At 46.9% G+C, this 27,213-nt stretch overlaps 1 protein-coding gene across 1 annotated transcript in view; it reads right to left on the reverse strand.

The window, feature by feature from the left end:
* Window positions 1-27,213, reverse strand: part of DENND5A (DENN domain containing 5A) — a gene marked incomplete at its 5' end in the record, with an annotated part of 95,482 nt that overhangs the window by 22,270 nt on the left and 45,999 nt on the right. Inside the window, 6 exons of the mRNA XM_043972252.1 lie at window positions 3,552-3,645; window positions 4,393-4,543; window positions 5,975-6,209; window positions 8,193-8,408; window positions 9,653-9,970; window positions 18,676-18,863. Coding sequence (XP_043828187.1) covers window positions 3,552-3,645; window positions 4,393-4,543; window positions 5,975-6,209; window positions 8,193-8,408; window positions 9,653-9,970; window positions 18,676-18,863 — 1,202 coding nt within the window. The remainder of the gene's footprint in view (window positions 1-3,551; window positions 3,646-4,392; window positions 4,544-5,974; window positions 6,210-8,192; window positions 8,409-9,652; window positions 9,971-18,675; window positions 18,864-27,213) is intronic.

Here is a 27,213-nt window from a genome sequence, read left to right on the forward strand (position 1 = left end):
GCACTGCCCCCAAAAAAAGATGAGGGTGGGAGGAGAAAAGCCCTGGCACAGAAAAAGACCTATTCTTAGGAAGAACTGCTCACCAATGGAAGAAGGGATGATTAAGTCTAAAACTCCAACTGCAATACTTAGATGTTAACTGGGTCATGAAATATAGGCAGGGTGCCCAGATTCTTTCACCAAAAAAAAAAAAAAATGGTGAGAATTCAAACTGGTTCCATCATATTCCAGAGCAACTGAAAGGAAACATTAGGTAATGGTTAACAGGAAAAGGAAGGACATGCAGTTGCACTGATATAGTCCCTATATCTTCAGATGAAGGAACTACCAGTGAAGGTGAGTATAGTCCCTCTCCCTCCTAATGAGGAAAGCCCTCCACCAATTCAAGTTTTCACCTTTTCTGTAACTGACAGTCACAGAGAGAGTCGCCTAGAGCAGTTGGGGGGGGGGGGAATAAGTTTCCCAAGGGTTGCAAAGCCAGTAAGTGTCAGAGGTGGGATCTGAACCTTTAGAGATAGGCTTGCTCTCTATCCACTACACCACAATGCCTCTCAGGAGAAGTTAGCATCTAGTCAAATTACTGATTTTCACAAATGACTTCATCAAGAATAGACCACATGTGGGGCAGCTAGGTGGCGCAGTGGATAGAGCACCAGCCCTGGAGTCAGGAGTACCTGAGTTCAAATGCGGCCTCAGAGACTTAACACTTACTAGCTGTGTGACCCTGGGCAAGTCACTTAACCCCAATTGCCTCACTAAAAAAAAAAAAAAAAAAAAAAAGATAACCATGGAATGGCCAAAGACACTGGGGGTGCAAGAATATAATGGGAAGAATCATATGAACTGATGCAAAAGGAAGTCATCAGAACCCAGAGAGCAATGTACACAATGACTGCAATAATGTAAATGAGAAGAGTGATAAAGTGAAACTAAATATCATGCAATTATAATGACCCAGCTGGGCCCTAGAGAAGAGATATGAAACATGTTGATCCTCTCATTGGAGAGTTGGGGAAAGATGGGAGGAGAACATTGTGGCTACAGTCACACATCGCTGAGGCACTGGCTGGCTTTACATAACTTTTTTTTGTTCTATTTTTTTTTTCAAAATTAAAGCTCACTGGATAAGGGAATTAGGGCTTTGATGTTAAAACAGAAGCATTGGGGACAGCTAGGTGGTGCAGTGGATAAAGCACCAGCTCTGGATTCAGGAGGACCTGAGTTCAAATCTGGCCTCAGACAGTTGACACTTGCTAGCTGTCTGACTCTGAGCAAGTCACTTAACCCTCATTGCCCCACAAAAACAAACAAAAAACCCCCAAAAAACCCAACAACAATAAAACAGAAGCATCAATAAAGCTTTAAAAAAAAAAAGATAGGTCATGACAGATTAAGCTCATTTCATATTTTGAGTGTTATCACAACAGTTTCTAGGAAATGTTGATAGAGTTTGCCCAGAGTTAAGCAAAGTATTTAAAAATATCTCTCATGTTGTTTTGAGGGGATACAGCTTAGTTAAGTTCATTCAAAACTGGTTAAATGGCCAGACAAACCTGAAGAGGAATCATTCATTCACTGTTTGCTGTCAACCTGGAAGGGGGTCTCTAATGGAGGGATACAGGGATCCATACCTGACCCTGCACTGCTTAACATTTCTATCAAGGTCTATCTTAGATAAAGTCATAGAATGCTTACTAAATGTACAGGTGCATAAAGCCATCAAGGATAACGAACAGTTTAGGTGATAGAGATGAGAACTCAGGTCTTCATGACTCCCAAAGAACTTGTCTAGAACAAAGCCTCTTGAACTGTGGGCAGCAACCCCACATGGGGTCACATAACAATGTGGGAGTCATGGAAAATTTGGCAATGGTAAAAGGTTATGTAAACCTATTTTATATACCTATATACCCAGGGTCGTGTAAAAATTTCTCAGGCAAAAAGGGGTCGTGAGCAGAAAAGGTTTAAGAAGCCTTGGCTTAGAACATCCACCACATTGAGCTGCCTCACAAGATGAATGTCAAGCGAGAAAGCTAACGCAATCTCGGGCTGCTTTAAAAGACACGTGGTATCCGGGAGCAGAGAGGTAAGTGACTATGTCTCTGGCCTTGGTCCTGTTCAGACCACATTTTGAGTATTATATGTTGGGCTCCATGAACAAACTGAAGAGTATCCAGAGCAGGGTGATTAAGATGATGAAGGGTCTCAAGGTCATGCCATAAGGAGACTGGAGGAGAGGCATGGAGATGTAAGGCCTGGGGAAGAAGATCCTTGGAGGAGGCAGAAAGGGAAGCACGACAGCTTTCTGACACTTGGAAGAGGGATTAGGTATGTTCTGCTTGGTCCTAAAGAACAAAACCAGGGGGCAGCTAGGTGGCGCAGTAGATAAAGCACTGGCCCTGGAGTCAGGAGGACCGGAGTTCAAATCCAGACTCAGACACTTGACAGTTACTAGCTGTGTGACCCTGGGCAAGTCACTTAACCCTCATTGCCCCTCCAAAAAAACAAAAACAAAACTAAAGAACAAAACCAGGAACAAGTGGCAAAGAGGTCAACCGAGGTTTGATGTACAGAAAAACCTGCTAACAGTTGGAGCTGCCCAAAATGGAATGGGGCAATGGGGCATCTCAGAAGATAGTGGGGCCCCCACACTCCAAGTCTTCTGCAAATGCCAGATGACCATGTCAGGGTGTGCTAGTAGGTGGGCACAAAATATCAGGGTCTCCTACTGATAGAGAGCCTGAAATTAGGCAATAGATTGTATAAAGCTTAACTAGAAACTTACTAGCCCTCTAAATTTATAAGCTGGTAAAACAAATTGTAAGTTGCAAATTGTAGCTACATTATAAGGTATCAGAAGATACTAACATTTATAAGTGTGTGGATATGATAAAATAGAATTTAGTTTCTTCTCATGAGACTATTATTGTTTCAATCTCTGTGTTTGTGTAACTTTTCCTCCATTTTGGAGCTCCTTAGTCTATTAATAATAGATATATATAAATAATAATGGTACTAAGTAATGATATTAATAATACGATAACATTTTGATGTTGTTTGACTAATAATAAATTATAATATTGACTTGTGAATAAGCACCACAAGATGAAATTTCTATTTGCTTTCCTTTCCTGTTTGATAAATTCTTCCTAAGTTTTAGCTTGAATATAAAACTGGAAGCAGGCGGTCCTTTCCAGAGGATTTTCATAGAGTATCAAAGACTCCGACACATCAAGGACACTGGGTAGATGGAGAGAAGTGTCTCTGTATGGCAGCCATTCTCCACATTGTTTCTAACAGCTCTCATCACTACGGGTTTATCTGCTTAAACAACAGGGATGAGTGGGACTCGACTCCACCTTGAAGAGACTTTGGTTCCAACTCCACTGCTTATTAGCAACAAACATCTGGGTTGAGTCCTCTCGCTTCCCAGCCTCTCTTTCTCTCCTTACATGCCTGCCTAGGTTACCATAAGTAAAGTTCTCTGCAGACCCCGGTGCCACTGGCAGCCGCCCCCCCCAACCCCCACACCCACCCCGGGCACCTCTCACCTCCCTCTGGTCATTGTCCAGGCGCAGGTGCTCGGTGTGCTGCTTCTGTCTATCCTTCCGCCTCCACTGGGCAGGCGCGTTCCTCTTGGTCCACCTGGCAGAAACAAGGAGAGTTATCTCCTTCACTGAAGGGAGGGGAGAGCAGAACCATGTACATCTGTGAAGGACATCACTGCTCTGAGAGAAGAGTGGCCGGGGACCAAGGACTGAACCAGGGAAGGCAGACACCAACTCCCTTGATCATTGCTCTGGACAGAGGGTCTAGATCATGTGGAGCCCTGCAGACTCTCCCCCAGCCCTTCTCCATTTCCAACCACTGGGACAAATGGCACGACCCACTGCCAGAAGCACTGCAAGCAGAACATGGCATTCTGCCAAGGAGTCTACGCTCCATTTCATCTCGTTCTGGAGTTCATCAGGGGCCTGAAGTCTTTGGCTAAACTAAAGGGCTAGGACAGGGATGGTAGCCACTCCGGAAGGACTGTTCTTCAGATTTGGGGGTCACAGGCACCTTTGGCAATCTGGCTAAAGTGCACAGATCCCTTCTTGGAATAATTTTGTCACATGCATATGATGAGATACATAGTATTACAAAGGAAACCAGTTATATTGAAATCAAAGGCTTAAAATTCACTGACCCTGCACTAGCACTGTTTCTTTGCCCTACCAAGTGAACAATCAGGGTCTTCCTTATCTTCAGTTTACCTAACTTAGAGACCTTCGGGGAATTCAGTCATGGTGCCACGGGACCAGGCCCCTGATCACCTACTCCAACCCTCCCCAGCATATGCAACCTTGATTTCCAGCATGCCTGGCATGGAGAGCCTCCAGGATTACTCACTTGTTGCTGGCTGGCCCAGTTGAAAGCACATCGGCCTGCAGTTTGGGGAAGAATCCTGGCTCATACTTCCCCTGCCCGATCTTCATGTCCAGTAAGTGGGGGTGAATAGCAGTGTGGTCAATTTTTGCCAGCCTCAGCTCAATCGCTTTCTCTGCAGGGGATGCCAGCAAGACAACAACAAATGGGTGAGGCCCTTCTGAATGTCTGGCCAATCTCAAAAAGTGCAAAACAGCAACTTTAGGCCTATGTGAAGCTAAACATACTAACTCCCCTCATCATAGGCAAGGCGCTCCCAAAAAGAAAAGTCACACCAGAGTATAAGATTCCCTGACTACTCTAACTGAGCCACCTCTTCCTAGTGTCAAATTTAGATGTCAATCAGGTATATGTGTATATGTCTATGTGTGGGTAGGTATGTATGTGGGGGGGGTTACACGTACAGCGGAATATTTGTAAGAGACATATTTGGAGGGTATGGGGTGTGCATATGGAGGTGCACTGTATATGTGCCTGGTGTATGTCTGGTCATAGGTAAGTATGTGTATGATTACATGGTGGGGAGTGGGTATATATATTGGGGAAGGGTCTATCCCTATCATTTTGTAGGTTAGTAAATTGAGGCCCAGAGAGGTTAATGACTTGCCTAGGGTCACATAGCTATCAAGTGTCTTCAGGGGAGCAGTGCTCTTTTCTAAGCCAGCAAAGCCTACTGTGCACATGTGGTAGAGTGTGGCCCAGCTGTTCCCACTGGCCAGAGATCATGACTCCAAAGCTTGGGTATCTAAGGTGGGTATCAAGTGCCACCCCACGGACAATAGCCAGGCTGTGCCACTGTTCATCCCCAGCAGCACAGATACCAATCCAGATACCTTCATATCCTAAATGCCACAACCAGACCCGTCTCCATGGCCTGTAACTACTTCTTTCAAATGGTCTGGGAAATGGTTTGGTTTGTCAACATTTCAGCCCAAGCTAAGGGATGTGGGTTCAAAGCCCGGCTCTGTCACTGACAGTATGACCTGGAACAAGTCACAGCCTCTCTGGGCCTTGGTTTCTGTCTCTGCCAGACTGGATGACCTCAAAGGCCCTTCTGGATTTGTACCCATGACCCGGATGCTCAGATTCAATGGGATATTAGCCAGGTGTTTTTGATCACTGAACACGGTCTACCAGATAGACCAAGGCAGCCGAGCTGCCAATGAGCCAGCCTCAGTGCATCATGGGAAACTGCACGCTGACATCTTTCCAAGATGTTACTGGGTCTGCCTCAAAAACAGTAAGGTCACCAAGGTTAAATGTCCTCAGGGCTTAGCTGACATCTGTCATCTCATGAAAGGCTTGGAAGAGGAGCTGAAGGTTGAAGAAAGCACTAGAGAAATGCACAAAGGGGAAGTGACAAGGAGGCCGAGAGTCCTCTCAGGAAACAGACACCAATTTCAACTAAGGCACCCGCAGACGTAGCAGTTGAGCTGGCCTCGGGCTGCCGGGCACAGCCTCGACTCACTGGCCTGTTACAGTCAGGGAGAGGAAGAAGAGGAGGGCTGAGCTGGGTAGCGCACCATCTCCAGTGGGAACCTCTCACCTGCTTCATCCACAGTGGTGCACTTCTGGTACATGGAGGTTCTCAGAGTTGGCGTCCTCACGTTCAGTAACCTGATCTTGTCCACTCGAGCATCAAACACCCTCAGAATAGGGTCTTTGTCATCATCATCATGGCACATGATCTTATTGTCAACAAAGGATGCGAACATCTGGGTTTCCAGGAATCTTGAGAGGAAGGGCAGGTAGGGCTCAGGTTGGTCTGATAAAAAAGAAGCCTTTGGGACCCATAGAAAAGGGAAACGAGACGGGGAAGAGAGAGACAGAGACAGCGCTTTAGCCATGAGCAGCAACAGCAACATATACCAGGTCATTTCACCCATGAGGACTGGCGAGCTAGGATTTCATTGGACAACCCAGCTGCCCATCAGAGAACAGATTTGCTCCTTTTGGTGTCTGTATCCAACAAAAACACATTCTTCATCACACGTCCCTGACCTTTAGAACAACTGAGAGCTCCTGCCTACTTACACATCTGTTACCAGAGAAACAGAGCTTTTAGGCATGGTGGGCCTGGTTGGCCAGATGAGCCAGGAGGAAACTGAACCTCCCAACAGGAAAGACAGAAGGAGGCCACACAGCTCCCATGTCAGTTCAGACCCTTACCATGTCCTCACGATGGATGATCTCCCAGTTTCAAGTCTTCCCTGCTCCAGGCCACCCTACACACTGTTGTCGGAAGATCTATGTGACTCCCCAACTCAACCATTCCCAGAGACTTCCTGATACCTCCAGTATAACATATAAACTCCTCTGTTAAGCTTGTCTATCTCATATCTCTAGACTTTCTTGTTGGTCATCCATGGCGGATGGAATAAACTTCCCACCTGCCTCATAAAGTCCCTGCTGCCCTTAAGGTGCAAGTGAGGCAGACTCTTCTGCACAAAGCCTTTGGTTATGCCCCCAATTAGCAGAGTCCTCCTTGCCAACTACCTTGTATTTAACTACTTTGTATATTTATATGTGCATGTCCATGTGTATATATACACATGTGTATAGATTAACTTTATATTTATGCTATATCTATACACATGTCTATATCTAGAGAGAGAGAGACAGAGACAGAGACAGAGACAGAAAGACAGAGAGGTTACATGTACTTGTCATCTCCCTCATCAATATATATGCTCGTTGTCAATAGAGATTGGTTCGTTCTCTGTCCTTGCATTCCCAGAACCTAGCTAAGCGACTGGTACATGGTAGGTGTTTAATAAATGCTCAGTGACTCCACTTTGCATCTGCTGCCCTGCCTCGCTTCAAGGCCATGGAACAAGATACCCCCATTCGAGGCACCCCTTAGCAGCCCACCCTGGCTTTCCTGACTTTGTGTGTGTTGTCTCCCCGTTTAGATTGTAAGCTAACTGACTGAGAGGAGCAGAACCAGGAGAACATTGTACACAGTAACAGCAACATTGTGTGATGAACAATGGTGATAGACTTGGCTCTTTTTAGCAATGCAAAACAATTTCAAAGAACTTCATGATAGAAAATGTTCTCAACATCCAGAAAAAAGAACTTTGGTTTATGAATGCAGATTGAACTGTTTCTACATACTGTTTCTATTTTGGGGCTGTTTTTTCCCCCTTCTTTTTTGAGTTTTTTCCCTTGTGCTCTGATTCTTCTTTCAAAATATGACTAGGGCAGGAATACGTTTAATGTGATTGCACATTTATAACCTATATTAGATTGCTTTCTCTCTTGAGGAGGAGGGAGGGAAAGGAGGGTGGGAGAAAAATTTGGAACTAAAAATCCTATGAAAACAAATGCTGAAAATTATCCTTATATGTAACTGGAAAATAATAAAATACTAAACAATAAAAAATTAGATTGTAAGCTAAGTGAGGGTGGGACTGTCTTTGTTTTTATTAATAGTAGCTTAGCAGCTCTGAGCACAGTGCCTGGCATGTTGTAGGCTAGGCACTTAATAGACATTTATTGCATTGGATTGGATTGATTGATGGGTTGGAATTGCCCATGCCAACTAATGTTTCAATGGACAAGATTTTAAGGTTTAACCAATATATCAGTAAGGCCATGAATGCTGGCTTCCAGAGCACAGATACTTTAAAAGTACCACTAACACCAATGGTCTACCTTAGAGTTCCCTCAAGCTGCAGCCAACTCCCTCATTTGGCAGGCTCTACTGGACCGCCATTCTCAGAGGGGCCACCATGACACCTACTGCAGCCTTTTACACTCACCTTATCAAAGTTCTGCATCTGTTCCCTATTGGTGAACCAAGACTCCTTGTCCTGGCTGGGCTGGATGACAAACACTTCGTAGTCAGCAAACATCTGGGTGAAGCGGTTGGCAAAGACTTCTCGAATCTGGATGTTCAACTGGTAAACTCTGAGCTCCTCTTCTTCACACTGAACTTTGAGATCTTTATTGCTGCTGCTCTCTTCATGCATGTCCAGCTGTGGAAAAGAAACAACAGTTAGAAAAAGAATTCCTTTTTTTCTCTCCTTCCCCAAATGAGAAGAGACTCTCTTCATGACTACTGAGCAGAATCAAGAGGTCAGTAGCTGTACTGAGCACACCCAAAATGAGCCCAGTAAACCAGGACTTGTTAGCAGAAGGAGAAAACAGAGCAGGGGTGATGTGGTGACCAAGTGCGGAGCCTTTAGCAACAAGTAGTCTGTCCAGTTCAGCCATTCTCACCTAATGGCTCACTCATTCCAAAGGTGGGAGGAAAAAAAAGGGAAGTTCTCTTCTACTCCAAGTTGCTGGAAGGCACTCAAGCTCTGTATTATTTAGAGAAAAGAGCCCTGGATTTTAGTCAGGGATCTGGGTTTCAAATCCTTGCTAATGAATCTCGGTATATTCTTGGGCAAGTCACTTAACTTGCCTGGGCCTTAGTTTCCTCATCTATAAAAAATGGGGTAGGGCAGCTAGATGGCGCAGTGGATAAAGCACCAGCCCCGGATTCAGGAGAACCTGAGTTCAAATCCAGCCTCAGACACTTGATACTAGCTGTGTGACCCCGGGCAAGTCACTTAACCCTCATTGCCCTGCCCCCCCCAAAAGACTTTAAAGGGGGCAGCTAGGTGGTGCAGTAGATAAAGCACTGGCCCTGGATTCAGGAGGACCTGAGTTCAGATCCAGCCTCAGATACTTCACACTTACTAGCTGTGTGACCCTGGGCAAGCCACTTAACCCTCATTGCCCCACCCCCCAAAAAATTGATGGGAGAGACAATTTCAGAGAAACCCTGAAAGACGAGGAATTGATGCAGGAGGGAAGAGAGCAGAACCAGGAGGACAATTTATATAATCAACAACATTTTAAAGATGAAATATACTCAAAGACTTGAAAACTCTGATCAGTGAAATGACCCACCATATGGACAGAAGGCTGATGATGAAGCATGAGACCCACCTCCTGGCAGGAAGCGGATGGACTTAAGGTGCAGAAGGTGGTGTATATTTGTTTGGACAAGGCCAATGCTTTATTTTGCTTGATGATGCATATTTATTACAAAGGTTTATTTTTTCCAATGCAAGGAAGAAAGAGGGAGACATGAGAGATTTTGGACAATTGAAAAGACTATAAAAAGCAGGGCTGGGTACCCCCTTCACCCCTATCATGGCAACAACACAGGAACAAGCCAGGCCTTTGGCACTGCACCCCCACCCACCTATCCCACTGGTACTGGGCTCACCTTTTCCAAGCTCACCCCAGTCCTTTGGACCAGGGCCTGCAGCCTGGCAATGGTCTCGTTCTCCTTGAGGAGTTCATAGGTGTGCAGTGGGGAGCTGGCAATGTTCCCATTCCGTTTGTCTGAGGCAATATCACAGGCCCGAAGGCTCTTCAGTTTGGAGGCGCTCTCACTGCAGTGCAGGTTCCCCTCTGGGGGAATTCCAAAGGCCATGAGAATCTCAGAGATCTCCTGGACAAACTCTAGCTTGTTGGGAAACTGAGGCAGGTCCTCAGGCAGTTCAATGAAATGGTTGTCAATATCCACAAAGCAGAGATTGGCCTATAAATAGGAAAGGGGATAATGGTGAAGAGAAGGAAAGAAAGAGGCAGGAGGAAGAGAAAAGAGACAAGAGAGAGAAAAGAGAGGGAGGGAGATGGAGGAAGAAAGAAAGAGAGGTCAGTCATCATCAGCTATAGCATTCATGGGGAAGAAGGAGGGCTCAAAGAAATGAACAAAAATAACTATACTAATATATACATCTATGGTGCTTTAAGGTTTACAGAAAAAACTGTTCTTTGCTACACCTATGTGAAATGCACTGTGTAAATGACATGTTCCCCATTTCAAGGATGAAGAAATAAGGCTCAGACTCAACAGTGAGAAGATTTGTTCCCAGTCACACTGCTTTGGTATATAAAGTGGTTTGCAAAGTTTAACGTGCTTTACAAATGTAAGCTATCATTGCTATTGTTACTGTCATTATTATTATTGTTGTTGTTGTTGTTGTTGTTGTTGTTAGGGCCAAAATTAGAACCCAGGCCTCCTGCCTCCATGGCCAGTGCTCCTTCCTACATCTCCTGGGCAGCCACTCCAAACATGTGAGCCCCTTGCGGTCAAAGGTGATTTCCTATTTGTCTCTGCAGACTGTGCCTGGCACGCAGTAAACACCCAAGAAGATCACATATTTAGAGCCAAAAGGGACCTTAAAAGCCATTTTGTCCACCCCCCTCCTTTTACAGTTGAACAAACTGAGGCAGAGAGAAGTTACGTGACCTATCTGAAGCAGGACCGAACCCCAGGTCTTCCTGGCTCCAAAGCCAGTCTTTATGCCACTATTGACAGATTAAGGGGCAAGTGCTCACCCTTCAATGACAAGGGCAGAGAAACACAATTTAAGTAAGGACGAGGTCTTGGGGTTGCTGTGGGGAGAGAAGAGATGGTGGGAAGAGACAGGTTAGGGGGGCCAGGAAGTCTCCAGTTGAGAGCTTGGCCCTGGGGCAGGGACAAGGCCAAGTGTTTAGTGATGAAAACCACCCCATCGGCAGCCAAGGCCACCAATCACTCTCAGTTCGAGGAGGGCCTGGGAGCCAGGGCTTATGGCCACAGACACAGTTGGGTTAATTCCATCTGGCCTCTTTTTTCCCCATCTCAGCCAAGGTCGAGCCCCACAGAAATGAGGGGGGCTGTCTAAGGCACTGAGGAAGGTGGTGGTCAGGTTGGCTGTAGGCCCAAAACAACTCAGTGTCTGAGCAACAAACTCTTGCCTTGCTAGAGTATAACAAACTTGTGGCACAATAAAACCAACTGTTGGTTTAAACTCTCCCTTATTTCCTGCAGGGCCCATAAGAGCCAAGATAGTAGAGAAGATTCAAACACTCAAGGTCACTTAGAAAGGTAGGACATGTTCACTATGAAAGGTGTCCACTGGCCCAGATTCCACCTGCAAAACAACCCTCGGCTCACGTGTCTGAGAAAGAGTCTTCATACAAGCTGGTGATGAGAAGGGGCTTTTAAAAGAAAAGATTCAGGTTACTAAAGGAAAGGGGAATTACTACTTCTCATACAGAAATTCCCTGGGCAGAGCAAAGCCACATGTGAACTCTGCGAGTTTGGGGAAGGCCCTAAGAGGATTCTGAGAGCTAGTATAATAAGATAGATCTGTCCACCAGCAGGGATGAATGATGGAGGGGCTGGGTGGGGTACACCCTCCCATCTAGGATTAGGTAGTTTCTAAATGGCTCGGTGGTCAGTTTCTTTATGTTCTTTGGGACTAAGATGAACTGAGATTTAAGCCTCAGTTTCCTAATCTATAAATTAAGGGAGTTAGTTGCACTAGAACAGGTGCTCTTAACTTAGAGCCTGTGGGCAGGTTTCTGTTGCAGGGAGGCAAGGGAGGTGGAAATCCGTGAATTTAAATAAGGAAAAAAGTTACATCTTTATTTTCACTAACCTCTAAATGAAATTTAGCATTTCCTTCAATTATGAATTTGTAAAAGTTATTCTGAGAAGGGGTCCATAGGCTTCACCCAACTGCCAAAGACGGGGGGGGGTGCTGTTGACACAAAAAAAGATGAAGAATCCTTATACTAGAGGTTTTTCAAGGTCCCTCTCGGCTCTGGTATTCTTTGTTCTAGGTCCCTCTCAGCTCTGGTATTCTATGTTCTAGGTCTTTTTCCACTCCGGCATTTAACTATTTAGTATCTAATCTTCCAGACAGGAACGCTTGGTTGGGGGGGGGGCAGGGGGTAGACAAGAAAAAGAAAATAACAAGGCTGAAAGTTTATGGCTCAAAAGTACAGTTGCAAAGTGAGGACCAAGCAAACCCCTTCCCAGAAAAATGCAGGTCAGAAAACCCCACGGGGGTTCTCCAACAAGCTCCCCTTACAAAGCAAGAGACTGAGCATCCCATCAGCAACTAGCCAGGCCTGCCATCCTTGGCCTCTGTTCTCCGGAGGCTCTGGACAGTTCTCTGGCTGGGGGGACTCAGAGAGAAGCAGTCCCCGTATGACTCAGGGGACCCCTCACCCCAGTTCTCTCAGCATCCAAGGCCTGCTCACTTTTTTGGCTTGGTTTGTGATGCCAATAGAGAACAGTCAGTGTGGTCTTCATCTCAAACTGATCATCCCTCTGAGTGGGGCAATTCTTTGTGTCTCCTTCATTCCCCTCTTTCCCCACATCATAGGCAACTCTTCTTTCCCTCTATTTCACCTTAGGCCTCCTCTGCTTTAGGAGTCTCCATTCCCGACCCCATGCCACCCCCCAACCTCCAGACTTCCTCTCCATGAGGCCAATGATGAGAAATCAACACAAGCCTCACCTGCAGAAGCACTGGTTTAAGGGCCACTACACACAACCAGGCAGGGTTCTGTGGGAGCTGTCTGACCTTTACCAAGTCCGTCACACAGAATTTCAGAGGAGCAGTAGGAGAAGGGCTAAATAAGGATTTATATAGAGCCTACTGCATGTCTGGCACTGTGCTAAGATTTTACAAATAGCTCATTTGGTCCTCATCACAACCTTGCGAGGCAGGGACTGTTATTATCCCCATTTTAGAGTTGAGGAAACTGAGGCCGACAGAGGTCAAGTGACTTGCCCAGGGTCACGCAGCTAGGAAGTGGCTGAGAACAGGTTTGAACTCAGGTCTTCCTGACTCTAGGCCTTGTGCTCTATCCACTTTGCGACCAGCTAAATCAAGGGTCATTGAGCACGATCCCTGCATTTTACAGATGGGGAAACTGAGGCAAAGAGCAAGGAAACCACTTGCCTAGAGTCCCCATAGCTAGTCCACATGAGAGTCAGGCCCTTGACTCCCCAGATGAATATTCCTTTCAATACACTGTGCTGCCTTACAGAAGAGGCCCTGGGTGAGTTCTGAGTGGCATTCCCATTACTCTCTCTGATGTGCACAGCCTAGCAACCTGTCTCTGAAATGAGCCAGACTCCAAAGCACCTACTGGCAGCCCCAACAGAAAGTTCTGGGCACTAAAAGGCAGGAAACCAAGGTAACTAGGTGGCACAGTGGATAGAGCACTGGCCCTGGAGTCAGGAGGACCTGAGTTCAAATCCAGCCTCAAACACTTGACATTTACTAGCTGTGTGACCCTGAGCAAGTCACTTAATCCCAATTGCCTCAAAAAACAAAAACAAAAAAACCCAACAAACCCCATAAGCAGGAAACCTAACCTACAAAGCTCAAACCCTCTCATGTGTACCCAAATTAGTCACCACACCCCCGCCCAAGCCAAGGGAACTGCAGGTCTGAAAAGAAGAAGCAAGTGTGACAAAACTATTCATGGTCAGGAGCCCCTGAGAGCCAGGCAGCCTCAAGATGCAGAGAAAGGGACGGCCAGCACAGAGCTCTGCCAGGGGCAGGTGCTTCTCAAACTTCTCCTTGCCATAAGTATCCAACACCTTTGGTGACATAAGTCTAACCTAATGTTCCTCGAGTATTACTTAAGTACAAACAATGCCACACAGCACACTGAGAAGCTCCAAGTGTGGACTGAAATGCCTGACTCGAGAGTTTCACTCTGGCTTACTTGGATATATATAGGAATAATCGAAGCCTGCCCAAAACGACCCACCCGGAAGGACACAAAGCCACTAGCTTTCTACTTTGGGATGGGGCGAAGGGGGGGGCGGGATCACAGAAGGCTCAAAGAGTCCATTTCTCCAAAAGGAAACACACAAGGCAGCTAAAAATAGAGAGTATTCACTCAATAATGGCGGGTTGGCTTCTCCCCTGCTGCTCTGAGCCAAATATAGAAGGACAACTTGAAAGAATTTCATAAACTACAAACACTGGATATACACATTGCTGATGCCCTTGGACACAAGCAGATGGAGTGGAGAGACAGATACAGAGACCTGATCTATCTAGGCAGGACCACAGGCCAGCAACTCAGAAAGCCTATCATGGGGATGCAAGGGAGGGGAATCTTGAGGAGGGGAACAATTCTTGAAGTGCAATGGAAAGGGCAGGGGAAGAGGCAAGAATAGATGGTGGACTAAGGGACAGGAGAGGACAAAGATCACTATTCAGTGGTTACTGAGGAGAAGGGGGGAGGGCAGAGATGGAGAATCAAAGCATCACTATTCTGCATGTTACTGAGAGAAAGGGGAGAAAGAGGAGATGAGCTGAGGGGGGAATAGAGGGGGAGAGTGGACAGAAACAGGAGTTCAGAGTGCAGTGAGGATCACTATTCTGCACGTTATTAGGTGGGGGGTAGAGGCTCAGAAGCAAAAGACAGAGGGAAAAGAGGGAGGGAGGACAGAGATGAGGAAGAAAAGGGGAGAGAGAGGATTCAGCAGTTTACTAATAGGGAAAGGGGAAATTGAATATAAAAAACTGAGGGGGAGTAGGAAAGGAAGGGGGAAGAGAAGAGAAAAGCAGAGAGAAAGAGAGGGCATAGAGAGGAATACTATTTGACAGGTTACTGAGGGGCAAGTGGGACCACTATTTGACAGGTTACTGAGCTCCCCAAACAAACAAAAATGAAAACCCAACTTTGTAAATGTGAAAACTCCCATTCTCTACTTCTCTCCAGAAAGAGTCAGGGTCTGGGGCAGCTTGTAGTTCAACCACGCACTCCAGCAAACACTTAGTGTAAGAAACTCTTTGGCTGGAAAAAACAAAACCTTACCCACCCACCCCCAACTCCACCACCTCAAGGCTCATCATCATCCTCACTCTGGGTAGGCTTCCCCTGTCTCATTCTCTCTAGACTCTAGGGAGCTGGAGGAGAGAAGAGAGGGGAAGGCTCAGTTTTTTCAGTGGAAGTGACCACTTGGACGTCAGATCTTGCAGAAAGTCTGGCTCTCTTCCTGTGAAGGACCCATTGCCCACTCCAGGCCCTGTACACTAACCTACTGCCAAACCATAGCTCATCGGGGCTGGACAGAGGCTTGGCAAGCAAGGTGTGCCTGGGGCAGACATTTGAGTAGTTGTCTTAAAAAGGGGGAGAAGGGCCCCAGAGGGGAAGAAGTAACCCCTCTCCACCCTCCCCCTACCAGTGGTCAGGCTTCCTGCTTCCTAGACTCAAACAAGCAGCCCTCGTCAAGAACCCCGAGACAATGGACGGCTCACAATAGCAGGCCAGGCTTCTGGACCCACTGGGCTCATGAGTTTCTATCAAAAGGAACAAAGGCCTTTTGAGAAGCTCCTGGTGGCCCAGAGAGTGGCAGCCACTGATGAATTCTGATTCGGGCTGGGAATACCACTGGACCTTCCCTTCCCCCATCTTTCTCACAGGCTCCCTGTAGGGCCTACCCCTTGGCATCAATAGCTAAGCCTCCTACCCTGACTATACCATCCCACTATCTTCAGTGCTCCATCATACTTCTGCTATTTGTGCCTCCTTGGACAAATAACTTAGCCTCTCCAGGACTCTGTTTCCTTGTTTATAAAATAAGGGGACTGACTTGATGACAGAATCAGAGGTCTTTAAAACTGGAAGTGGGGCAGCTAGGTGGCGCAGTGGATAGAGCACCGGCCCTGGAGTCAGGAGTACCTGAGTTCAAATCTGGCCTCAGACACTTAACACTTACTAGCTGTGTGACCCTGGGCAAGTCACTTAACCCCAATTGCCTCACTAAAAACAAAAAAACAAAAAAACTGGAAGGGATATTGGAAGTCATCTAGCTCGGCCTCTGTATTTTATGGACAAAGCAAGTGAGGCCCCCGAGAAGGTGTGACTTTCCCAAGGTCACACAAATAATAAGTGGAGGAACAGGAGCCAAGCCTATGTCTCTCGACTCCTTCATTCCACACTGCCTGTATATGATTTCAAAGGGTCCCTTTGGGTTCTGATGCTCTATGGCTCTATGTTTGTAGGGGATGAAAAACAATCTGGAGGAAGGAAGCAACATTCAGCTGATCCCCCCACCCCAGCCAAGGGTAGACACTGGCAATGACAAAGATGGTACCTGAGAGGGTTGGAACACAAGAGTGCAGTGTACGAGAAAGACAAAAGTAAAGGTAACCAAGAAAGCTGCCAGGCATGCAATGCAGGTGCCCGTCACAGCACTCCTTGGGCACCTGTGACTGCTCAGAGAGCCAGGCTCCTGGAGACTGCACTGGCCACACATTAGCCTACCTCTACATTTGGAGGGGTGGGGGTGAGCTGGGCTGAGACCCTGAGAGACAACAAGCCCTGGCCAGGTCCCACAGCAGACTGAAAACAGTCCAAAGCCTAGATTTCTGCCCAGTGACCTTCTGACCCTAGCGGGCTCAAAGCCCACTGCTCTGACCTTTCCAACCTGGGGAAAGGTCACTGGGTTTGGAGTTAGGAGACCAGGGTTCCAGAGTGGCTGTGTTGCTCTCTGCCATCATGTGCCCTACTGGTCACTCCACCTCCAAGATAATGGCTTCTCCTTATTCCTAAAAGGAGGGGACTGAGCTGCATGGTCTCCAAGTTCCCTCCAGCTCTTTCACTCTGAGACTGTCATTCCAGGCTCCCCAAGGCCTTTTTCTTTCAGTTTAGTGTTTGTGAGACTGATCAGGGGAACTGGAAGGACTTGTTTTACTTCACTGGTGTCTTTTCTAACAGCCAGGCTTTCTCTAGCACTTGCTGTGTCCACTTCCTGCCTCAAAGCAAAGCAAATGCACATGAACGAGTGTGTGACCTCTCTCCTCTCTCTCTGTCTCTCTATCCTTCTGGCTCTCTCTCTCCCTCCCTCCCTTCTCCCTCCCTCTTTCTCTCTTCCCTCCTTCATTTCCTTCATTCCCTCCCTCCCTCCCTCCCTCCTCTTGTCGTTCTGTCCCACCTCATCCCGCACAGACCCCTCCGGATACAGATAAGAAAAGGGAGGGGAGAAAGGAGAAGCTGCATGGACGGACAGACATGTTGGTGCCTAAAATGGAAGGGGAGGGAAGGAGAGTACAGAGAGAAATGCATTTCTCTGCAATTAAGGCATCGCCAGGGTGGGCTCATTATCAGGGCTGCTCATCAAGGATGCTGACACCCCCGCTGTTCACCAGAGCCTCAGCCTCCGGCTGGCAACCCAGTCCAAGTGCTCTCCCTCTTTGCTATTCCTTTCCTCACTTCAGGCTTCTTGTTCCCAGTGCACCCGGAGAATTCCCGATTGTTTCTGGGGGGGAGGGAAAGGGCCGCCCGGAGGCAGGCCCTGCTCCAACACAAGCTGGCTCCCTCAAGCACAGCCATCACATGTCAGCTAGGAGGGCAGGCAAGGAATAGGCAGCTGCAGCAGCTCCAGGCTCCCGGCACACGGGAGGTGCCTAAAAATGCCTCACCAACAGCAATCATAACGATAGCTAGCATTTCTAGAGGTGTCACTGGCATGGCAGTCGTAACTAATAGCATCCAGAACTTCAAAGTTTGCAAAGTACTTTCTCTATCTCATCTCACTGGGGCTGGATAGCCACCGTGGCCCTAGAAGGTTAAGTGCTGCAGGTGTCCTTTTAGCCTCCATTTTGCAGATAGGGAAACTGATGATGTGATTTGCCCAGTTACACCATCTCCAGGTCCTCCTGCCTCCAAGTGTCTCCTCCTCATCTTCCTCACTGTCATCATCATTAATATCCATAGAAACATTCATTTAGCACTTTAAGATTTACAAATTACTTTTCAGATCTTATCTCATTTAACTCTCATAACAACCCTCTTAGGAGGTGGGAACTATGAATATTACTTCCCCATTTTACAGACAAAAGAACTGAGGCTCAAGTAGACCAAGTGACCCACCCATGGTAACCAGACAATAAGTCCCAGGTCTCTCCTGACAGGTTGCCTCTCTTGGCCTAGTAACAGACCAAGGTTCTCTCCACCCCAAACACAACCCAAAATTCCTAAAAGCCAGCAGGGGGCAGCTAGGTGGCATAGCAGACAGAGCACTGGCCCTGGATTCAGGAGGACCTGAGTTCAAATCTGGCCTCAGTCATTTGACACTTACTAGCTGTGTGACCCTGGGCAAGTCACTTAACCCCCATTGCCCTGCAAAACAAACAAACAAAAAAAGCCAGCAGGGCCCATACATGATGGAAGGCTATTTTCAACCTGACCTCTAATTCTGCCTCCTGTGACAAAGAGACTAAGCCAGAGGCATGAGGCAGAGACCCCAGACAGGACGGAATGCTGCCATCTCAAATCAAGCAAATCAACAACAGTCCTGCACGTCCCCCAGTGGTGACACTGGTATCCAGTGACATGGTAGCCAGTCACTACCAGGCATCTATCCAAGGTTTTGTTCTCCCCCTCCCACCAAGGGGACTCCTGTCTTTCTCTGAGCCCAGGGACTTTCCTTACCTCCTGAGGCAACTCCAACTTGGACCGATCATCCAGGCCATTGGAATGCAAGCCCATCAGGTATGGGACAGGAGCATCTAAGAAGTGCAGGAGAGAGGCGGGAAGAATGGGGACGTAGACGTGTTGCCACTGGAAGGGGAACATGAGCGCGGTGATCGTCTCTGCCACCGTCATCAGTCGCTGATAATCTGAGTCAAAAAAGCACATGCACATAAACCACACCATCAGAAAGGGGGAACTTTTCTGCCTAAGGCACCAACCCAGCCCTCCCATCAACACCTTCCTAAAATCAAAAGCAAACAGAATCAGGTTTGGCAGTTCTTCCCCCCACCCTGTAGATTTTCACTTCAATTCCACAAAGATTCAGTGGCCCAGTTGTGAGATGATACAGAGATGAATAACACACAGTCCTAACCCTTAAGGGGTTTATAAGGCATGGACATGGACAACCAGAACCCAAAGTGCTTGGAGAGATCCAACGAGGGCCATCGCGTCCAACTGGTCCAATCAGGGAAGGCTTCACAGAAGTGGTGACCCTCAACAGATGGGGAGGATATTAACAGGTGAACACAGGACTGGAGTAGTGAGATGTTCCAGGCACAGGAAACAATATTAGCGAAAGCACGGAGGAGGCAAAGAGAGGGACAAGAACAAATGGAAATCCAGCTGAATTAAAGTATGGAATGTAGAGTGTGAATGAAGAGGTAGAGGGGACAGCACAAGGCCACTGAACCCAAATGAAAGGAGATGTTGGCTTCAGAGGACAGATGATGTAGAGTTCCCTCCACTCCAGACAGAATTTGGAGGACTGTGGGTGCAGAATGCTGTAGGTGTCATCAAAGTCACTATAGCAATTGGTTCTGCTTAATTTTTCCCCCTATGACAAGGGAAGGAACTATGGTGGGAATGGATACTGGAGAAAGAGTGGAAGAGAACAAGCAATATCTACACTAGAACTGGAATGCTGCAAAGATTAGCATATACCCAGCACAAAGATAGTGATAATACATAAATTCATGAAATGGTCTGTGGTGGGAGACAGAGGGTAGAAAAAGATAAAGCAAGGCTATGAAACATTCCAAAACTGCACAGAAGAGTACAAAAGGCAGTTTAGGAGATTGGACAAGTAGGACAATGTTGGTACTACCATGTTAAATTTTATACACACACACATATATACACATGCATATTTTTAAAGCTGTATGTAATTAAAATATTTTTTCTGCTCTATACATATGGAAACATTCATAATTGTTGACGTCTTTCAAATTTATAAGTAAAAAAGAAAAAATTGGGGCAGCTAAGTTGGCGCAGTGGATAGAGCACCGGCCCTGGAGTCAGGAGGACCTGAGTTCAAATCCAGCCTCAGACACTTAACAACTTACTAGCTGTGTGACCCTGGGCAACTCACTTAACCCCAATTGCCTCACTTGAAAGAAAGAAAGAAAGAAAGAAAGAAAGAAAGAAAGGAAGGAAGGAAGGAAGGAAGGAAGGAAGGAAGGAAGGAAGGAAGGAAGGAAGGAAGGAAGGAAGGAAGGAAGGAAGGAAGGAAGGAAGGAAGGAAGGAAGGAAGGAAGGAAGAAAAAATTAAGAAAAAAGCATTAATAAAACTCTTTAAAAAATAAGGGTTCTCCACCTTTTCTTGCATCATAGACCCCTTTGGCCATCTGGTGAAACCCATGAACCCATTCTCAGAATAATTTTTTTCATGCTCAAACATAGGATTACAAAGGATACTGATTATACTGAAGTACAGTTATCAAAATATTACAAAAAGAAATTGTATAGGTTAAGAACTCCTGTTTTAAGGGGCAGCTAGGTGGCACAGTAGATATAGCACCGGCCCTGGATTCAGGAGAACCTGAGTTCAAAGCTGACCTCAGACCCTTGACACTTGCTAGCTGTGTGACCCTGGGCAAGTCACTTAACCCTCTCATTGCCCTGCAAAAACAAAACAAACAAACAAAAAACCTTCCTGTTTTTGGAGGACCTTGAATGTCAAGCTAAGAAGATGAGACCATACACAGAGCTTTCTCCTACAGTATGGAGAGCAAGCATGGAAGCATGGTTTCAATAAATAAATAAGCAGAGCTGGAACATCTAACTCCTAACATGCTATCAAAATGCCCAAGAAAGCCCTCCCTAGAGGGAGGGGGCATGACTAGGAAGGGAGACTCTCCCCACAATGGGAATACCAAGGGCTGCCTAAGCTCCCACATGCTCACTTCCTGCTTGGCAAGGCTGGCTGCCACTCAGACATCAAGCACAGAAAATCTGTCTTTGTTCCAGCATTCACAATGTGCTAAGAAGAAACTCGTCCACTCTCCACTCCCCACTCCCCACTTCCAACCCATGATGGCCAAGTCCTTTCTACAGTTCCCAGCACCTGCTGGGCTGGAGGGAGGAAGAGGCTACCCTACCTCTCACACCCATCCAAGCTCCCCTGGCGGCCCCAAGTCATGTGCCAGACAGGAAACCAGAGCCCCAAGAGGGTCATCTTGTCCTGGAATTTTCTGGCTTTCCCTGAGAAAGCAATTCCGAGAAGAATCATTCAACAACAACTGAGTGAAAACAGAAAAGAGGCCAGTTAAAAAATCAAGTTTCAGAAAATCAAACACTCTGTGAAGACTGGGCCATGACGGTTTCTAGGTTTCTTCTAGATTTGAATCTATGACCTTTAGTCTACAATAACCAAGTTTGGTCCCGGAGAAGAGATGACAAAATGTGCTTCCTTCCTTTCCTCACAAAGGTGGGAGGCTACGGGCGAGAACCAGCATCTGTACTATTAGACGTGGCTGATGTGTGCATTGCTTTTGTTGAACTGGTGTTTGTTTTGTTTCCCCTTTTGCTTTTTTATTCTTTGTTACAAGGGATGGCCTGCTGGGGGGTGAAGGTAAGGAGAGAGGGTTATAGTCCTAAGTAAAAAAAAAAAAAGTAACAGTGATGTAAAAACAAATTGCAGCAACATGAAGTTTTATCAAGTGACTGATTTGTCACCAAGCAATCTGGTGATTTCAGGTGCTAGAGACAACCTGAGCACAGTTGCTTCCTAGACCTGAGAATCATGCCAGAACTGATTCTATGCAGACAAGGTTCACCCGCAAACAGCTCTGTGGATGGCAAGCTGACACAGTCCACTGCCAATCTCTTGCAGGGCATGGCCATGGTATAGGAGAGAACTTCCAGAAAGACTGCCATTTGGACAGCAAACAAGAGTTCAGATGCTGAAACCTCTGGCAGGAAACTTGACACAGCGACCTGGATCTGAGCATGTGGGGAGGAAGCTTTGGTACATGGTGGGGCAGTGGGGGGTGTGGGGGAGGCCGAAGGCACCTGGAAATGCTGAGCATGGGAAGTGAGATGGGGCTTCATGCTCCCAAGACTCTCTGGCAGCTGGCCACGAGGCCTAGAAAGTCACAGAGGCCGGTCATGGTCCACCTGGATGTGCCCTACAATTTGTCTGGCCCATATGCTGGATGCACATTTTCTTCTGACTGGGCTTTCCCTTAGGTACTAGTAAAGTCCAATGGGAAATATCTCTTTCTGTCTGTGTCTGTCTCTCTCTCAGACATGCCACGGAAGGATGGGGGCATGAGCACTTGAGCCACATGAGAACTGGTACTCCAGGTGGGGTGGAGCTATAGGAGAAGCCCCCCTTGGCGGGCCATTGTGGGAAGGGGGATGGTGTAGCTGGGACAGAGAGTCCAGAGGAAGAGTGAGAGGACCAGCAGCTGACATTTCTGGAAGGCCTCACGTTTACAGTGCCTTCCCCACAATGACGCTGTGAGAACACCCAGCGCGGGCTCCCTGAGCCCGCTTTCTTTCTTCCTGGGCTTCATTTCTCTACAAGCCTCCTCCTGTAACCCTCAGTTCCTGTTTCTATCTGAGCAAAGTGGGGCACAATGGAGAAGGAAAGGTACTCCAAAGCTGTACCCAAATAATCAATTCTAAAGGACTGGAGTTTGAGCCCCACTCCCCACCTCCAGTCCAAGAGACAGCAACCACTCGTGACAATTGCCTACAAAATAACTTGAAGTTTGCCAAGTATTTCTGACATAGATGATCTCACTGAAGCCTCACAGCAACACCTTATTTTACACATGAGGACACTGAGGCTCAGAGACACAAAGGGACGTTACTGGCCCTAATCACAATGTCAGAAGGGTGTATGCTACGCACATCGGAGGGGAAGGGCTAGGCAGGGAAGGGGTCACTATTGCTGCATATACTGTTTATGATGTGGGCTGCTATGACACGCAGACTTTGGCCAGGGCCTGTCAGTGGGGAAGATGGCTTAGTGAAAGGCTCAATTCAATGATGACCTATTAAGGGCCTATTGTGTACAGAGTCCTGTGCCAGGAAATGGGAGAGGTACAATGTATGTGCCCATAACCTGAAGGGGGATGAGCCCCACCACCAGGTAAGTGAACAGGGGGTCCTGAAAGTCCAGGAGAGAATGCTGTCGACCCACAAGGCCATGGGGAAAACTTCATGGAGGAGGCTGCAAGTGAACAGAGCTCTGCAGGATGGGCATGGGTCTGACAGAAAAGGGGCAGAGAGATCCTCAAGTAAATAGAGGCTTGGTAGAGGGACAGCCCGGGAGATGTTCAGGGGACAGAGAGAGGAGGGCAGTGCAGAGCAGATGGAAAGAAATGATTAGAGATAAACCTGGAAAGGCAGGGTAGCACCAGGCTATCATAAGCCTTGAATGCCCGGCAAAGGAATCTGAACAATGCACACAGCTAGCAATGGAGAGCCACTGAAAACTCACCGGGGATAGAAAATTGACAGTTCCCAAATAAAACTGGTGGGACAAGAGGGTGAAGAAATGAAAGCTGTCCCTAGTTGTCAAAAGGCCTGGTGTGACGACAGTCTATGCCATCTTCCGTTTCACCCAGATGGGTCAAATTCAGCTGAGAGGATTCTGTTGGCCCAGACTCCTCATGTGTCTCCTTACAGAAACCAAACCTCGTCTTCATCTGTGTCAGGCCTAATCCCTTCTCTCTTCTTGTCCTTTGGCTGAGAAGGCATGCCAATTAATAGTTATCTCAAAAATCTTAGTCATCTGAGGAATTTTCTTTTTTTGACTCTGAGCTGAAGATGAATCAAAGAGAATTGGAAAAGCGTGGGAGAGTGAATGGGGGAGGAAGAGATCCTTCCACTGACATTTCCAGCCAAATGCACAGTCATACTACACCCCAGCACTGGTTCACAAATGCATATTTAGGAAAAATCTTTGGCTAAAAAATTCCGCTCTCCTGGCAGGCATGCATACCCAGGCACACGTTATACAAAATGCCAACCATGCATGTGGGGTGCTAAGCCACGCAAGCAGGAAGGTACCCGAAAGACCTTGTTCACTCTGCTGCACTAGAAAGAACACCAGGTGTAGAGACAGAAACATCTTTGTTGCTTTGACACTTACAAGCTGGGTGATCCTGAGCCAAGGCCTACTGCCCTCTGAGTATCAGTTTCCTCATCTGCAAAATGGGGATAATCACACTAGTCTCCATCTTCCTCTACAAGGAAATGCTTTGTAAATCTTCAAGCCTTGTGGAAATGGGCAGGACGATGAGGAATCCAAGCAATGTTTCCAGCTCTTCTCCTAGGCCCAAAAATGGACACTCCAGAAAGGGCAGACATGACTAATAAGCCTATCTGCTGCTAAAGAAACCACCCCATGCTTAAAGAGCTGAGGCTTTGGGGCTAACCTGGCTTTATTTCTCTCTTGCCTGAGGTTTACAAGGCTTTCTTCAGCAGGCTTTTGGAGGTGTCAGGACAGAAACTGTATGGGGCAGGAGGTTTCCAAAAGCATCTATCACCTCAGCAAACAAAAGCAAAAGACTAGGCAATTTCCCCAAGGAGGAGCATTTTCTCTACTCTGGAAGAGGGGCCTGTTTTTACACAGCTCAAAGACCCGTACTGGGGGTTTGCCCCCTTGTCCTGAGCATAATGCTGAGCTCAGGAGCTCAGGCTGTGGCTTCTCATGACCAAGAAAGGGACTTCCCTCAGGTGACAACACAACACAGAAGCACTTCCTTTATCAAGTTTTTGGAACTGTGACACTAGTGACACTAGGAAGAGATGGGGAGAAGCCTTGAGATAGGGAGAGGTCACAGGAAGGGATAAATAAGATTCAGGTCAATGATTTGTCCTTTGCACAGTTTGGGTCAATCAATGGTAGAAAAACTTTTGAGTTGGAGTTGGAGGCCTCCCTCCCCACCAAAAGAAAACCAAAAACCAAAAGCAAAGCGACAACCACCACAACAACACCATTATTTGTAAGATGATCTAACAGGCTGCTTCACGCTTCAGTTCATCCATCCCTCTGAGGCCCTGAGCTAGGTCAATCACCTGACAGTAATCCTCCCAGAGTGCATGGCATCAGCATTATGCCAGCCTCAAGGGCAGAGCTGAAGAGCCCAGACTAAGAAACCCAAAGGATGCCACCTGCCCAACCACGGGCTCCCCATGGCCAAAAGGTGAAAACAATGAATAGGATGTGACTGGAGGTCATTTGCATCCCAGGTGCTTCAACCAATCAAATCCAACTGCAGATGCATCAGCTCCTGGCAACGGGCTGGGTTTGCCCACATGGCTCTCATAATGTTATAATGAGCAATTACTTCTGACAAACAGAGGCAGAGAAATGTTGGCATCCCAACCAACACCACCTTTGGAGCCCGAGGGAGGGGAAGGGAAGATCGACGTTTTTTATTTCTTTAAATGACTTCCCTACAGGCAAAAAGACATGGGGGAGCTGTGTCCACATACAAACCACCCAGTCCAAATCCCAGCTCCAACAAGAGCTGCCAGGCTTTTTGAATGCATATGCCTGAGAAGGACCCTCACCTGCCCAAACTGACAGACGTGGCTTCACACATTGAAAAATCAGTCATTTCAACATCGTGAGGACTCCCATCACTAACATGCATCTCAGTCTTCCTGTCCATGGTGTCCATGAGTAACCATGTATGAAGAAATTCAGTGGATCCAGTGATGGACTTGGAAGTCCTGAGTTCAAATCCTGCCACAGACACTTTATAACCAGGACAAGTCACTTCTTTCAAATGAGATAACATATGTGAGGAAAGGGTTCTGCAAACGTTCAAGCACCACAAAAAGGTTAGCTGTCCTGGCAAATATCATCATCTTCTCCCGGACGCCAGTGCTGCAGTGCTGCACCCTACCCATCCCCAAATACACACACACACACACACACACACACACACACACAGAGCGTTGAAAACTTGGAAGGACCTTATTGGCACAGCCTGAAAGAACTCAGAATCATCTCCAGCCCCACAAGAAGTCACAGGGGACAGTCTCCACATCAGCCAAAATGTGATATACACAGTAAATTACACATACCACATAAACAAAAGGAAAGATAATGAGGCACAAGGGATAGAGAGCAGGCCCTGGAGCCAGGGAGAGTCCACTTCAAATCCTGCTGCTGTGTGACCCTGGACAAACCACTTAACCTCTCAATGCCTCCATAACCCTGTTCCAGACAAAGTTATGACCTGCATAGGTAGAAGGAGTTTCCTCTTCCGGGACTTCCCTATAACAATGAAATCACAGCTCCAGACCCCAGCCCTGATGAAAACACCTATTTCCTACCAAAGGCAGTCTCATCTTCTAAAGGAGCAGATATTTATGAACCAGATTTGATCTTCCCAACCAACATGTATGGTAGAAAGATCAAAGAATGGGTGCTCTGGAGGCCTGGATGTTGGTCTTGACTCTGTGTCTTATCCACTAAAGGACTTCGAGCAAGTTGGGTTTGGGGGAGTTGATTGTCCCCACCCCCTCTCTGGCCTTCAGTTTTCTCATCTTGTAAAATGAGGAAGTGAGAGCAGGTTAGCCCAAAGGTCTTTCCCAGCCTCATCTTTTATGTCCTATGAATAGTATACAGCAGAGGGATTGCATCTGCTCTGCTGAAGAGATAAATTCCCTTGAATCCTGGGAGTGTAAACTTTTTTAAGAAAAGTATCTTGAAAAATGTACCAATTGTTCTGCTCTGCTCGCTTGTGCCTGCATTACTTCATACCAGTCTTCGAGGGTTTCACAAGAAAACGAGTTTGAATCATTCCAAGCAAATTATCATTCAGAACAACAATTACCACTCACAATTCCACAGTGCTTTTAGGATCACAAAGCACTATTCCTCACAACAATTCTATAGGATAAGGAGTGAAAGAATTATCCCCATTTTGTAGAAGAGGAAAGTGAGGTTCAGAGAGAAAGTGACTTGCCCCGGGTCACAGAACTTCTAAGTATCGACTCCAGGCTTTCTGACTCTGTCACCAGGGTTTTTTCCACTCCACTAAGCAGAGTTTCCTCTACCAAAGGCGAAATGTGGCTCCCACTAGAGTGACATTTGCTCTTGGCCACTAGCTGAAACTCCTTTGACAACAGAGAGACTGGGAAACACCCTCTCTCACTCACAGTGAACTAGATTTCAGACCCAGAATTCAATTTGGTTCTGAGCACATTCAGAACTGGGTCCTCAGCAAGGTGGACTCACTGCTGACC

Source organism: Dromiciops gliroides, chromosome 6 (genome assembly GCF_019393635.1).
Source record: "Dromiciops gliroides isolate mDroGli1 chromosome 6, mDroGli1.pri, whole genome shotgun sequence".
NCBI classification, from domain to species: Eukaryota; Metazoa; Chordata; class Mammalia; order Microbiotheria; family Microbiotheriidae; genus Dromiciops; species Dromiciops gliroides.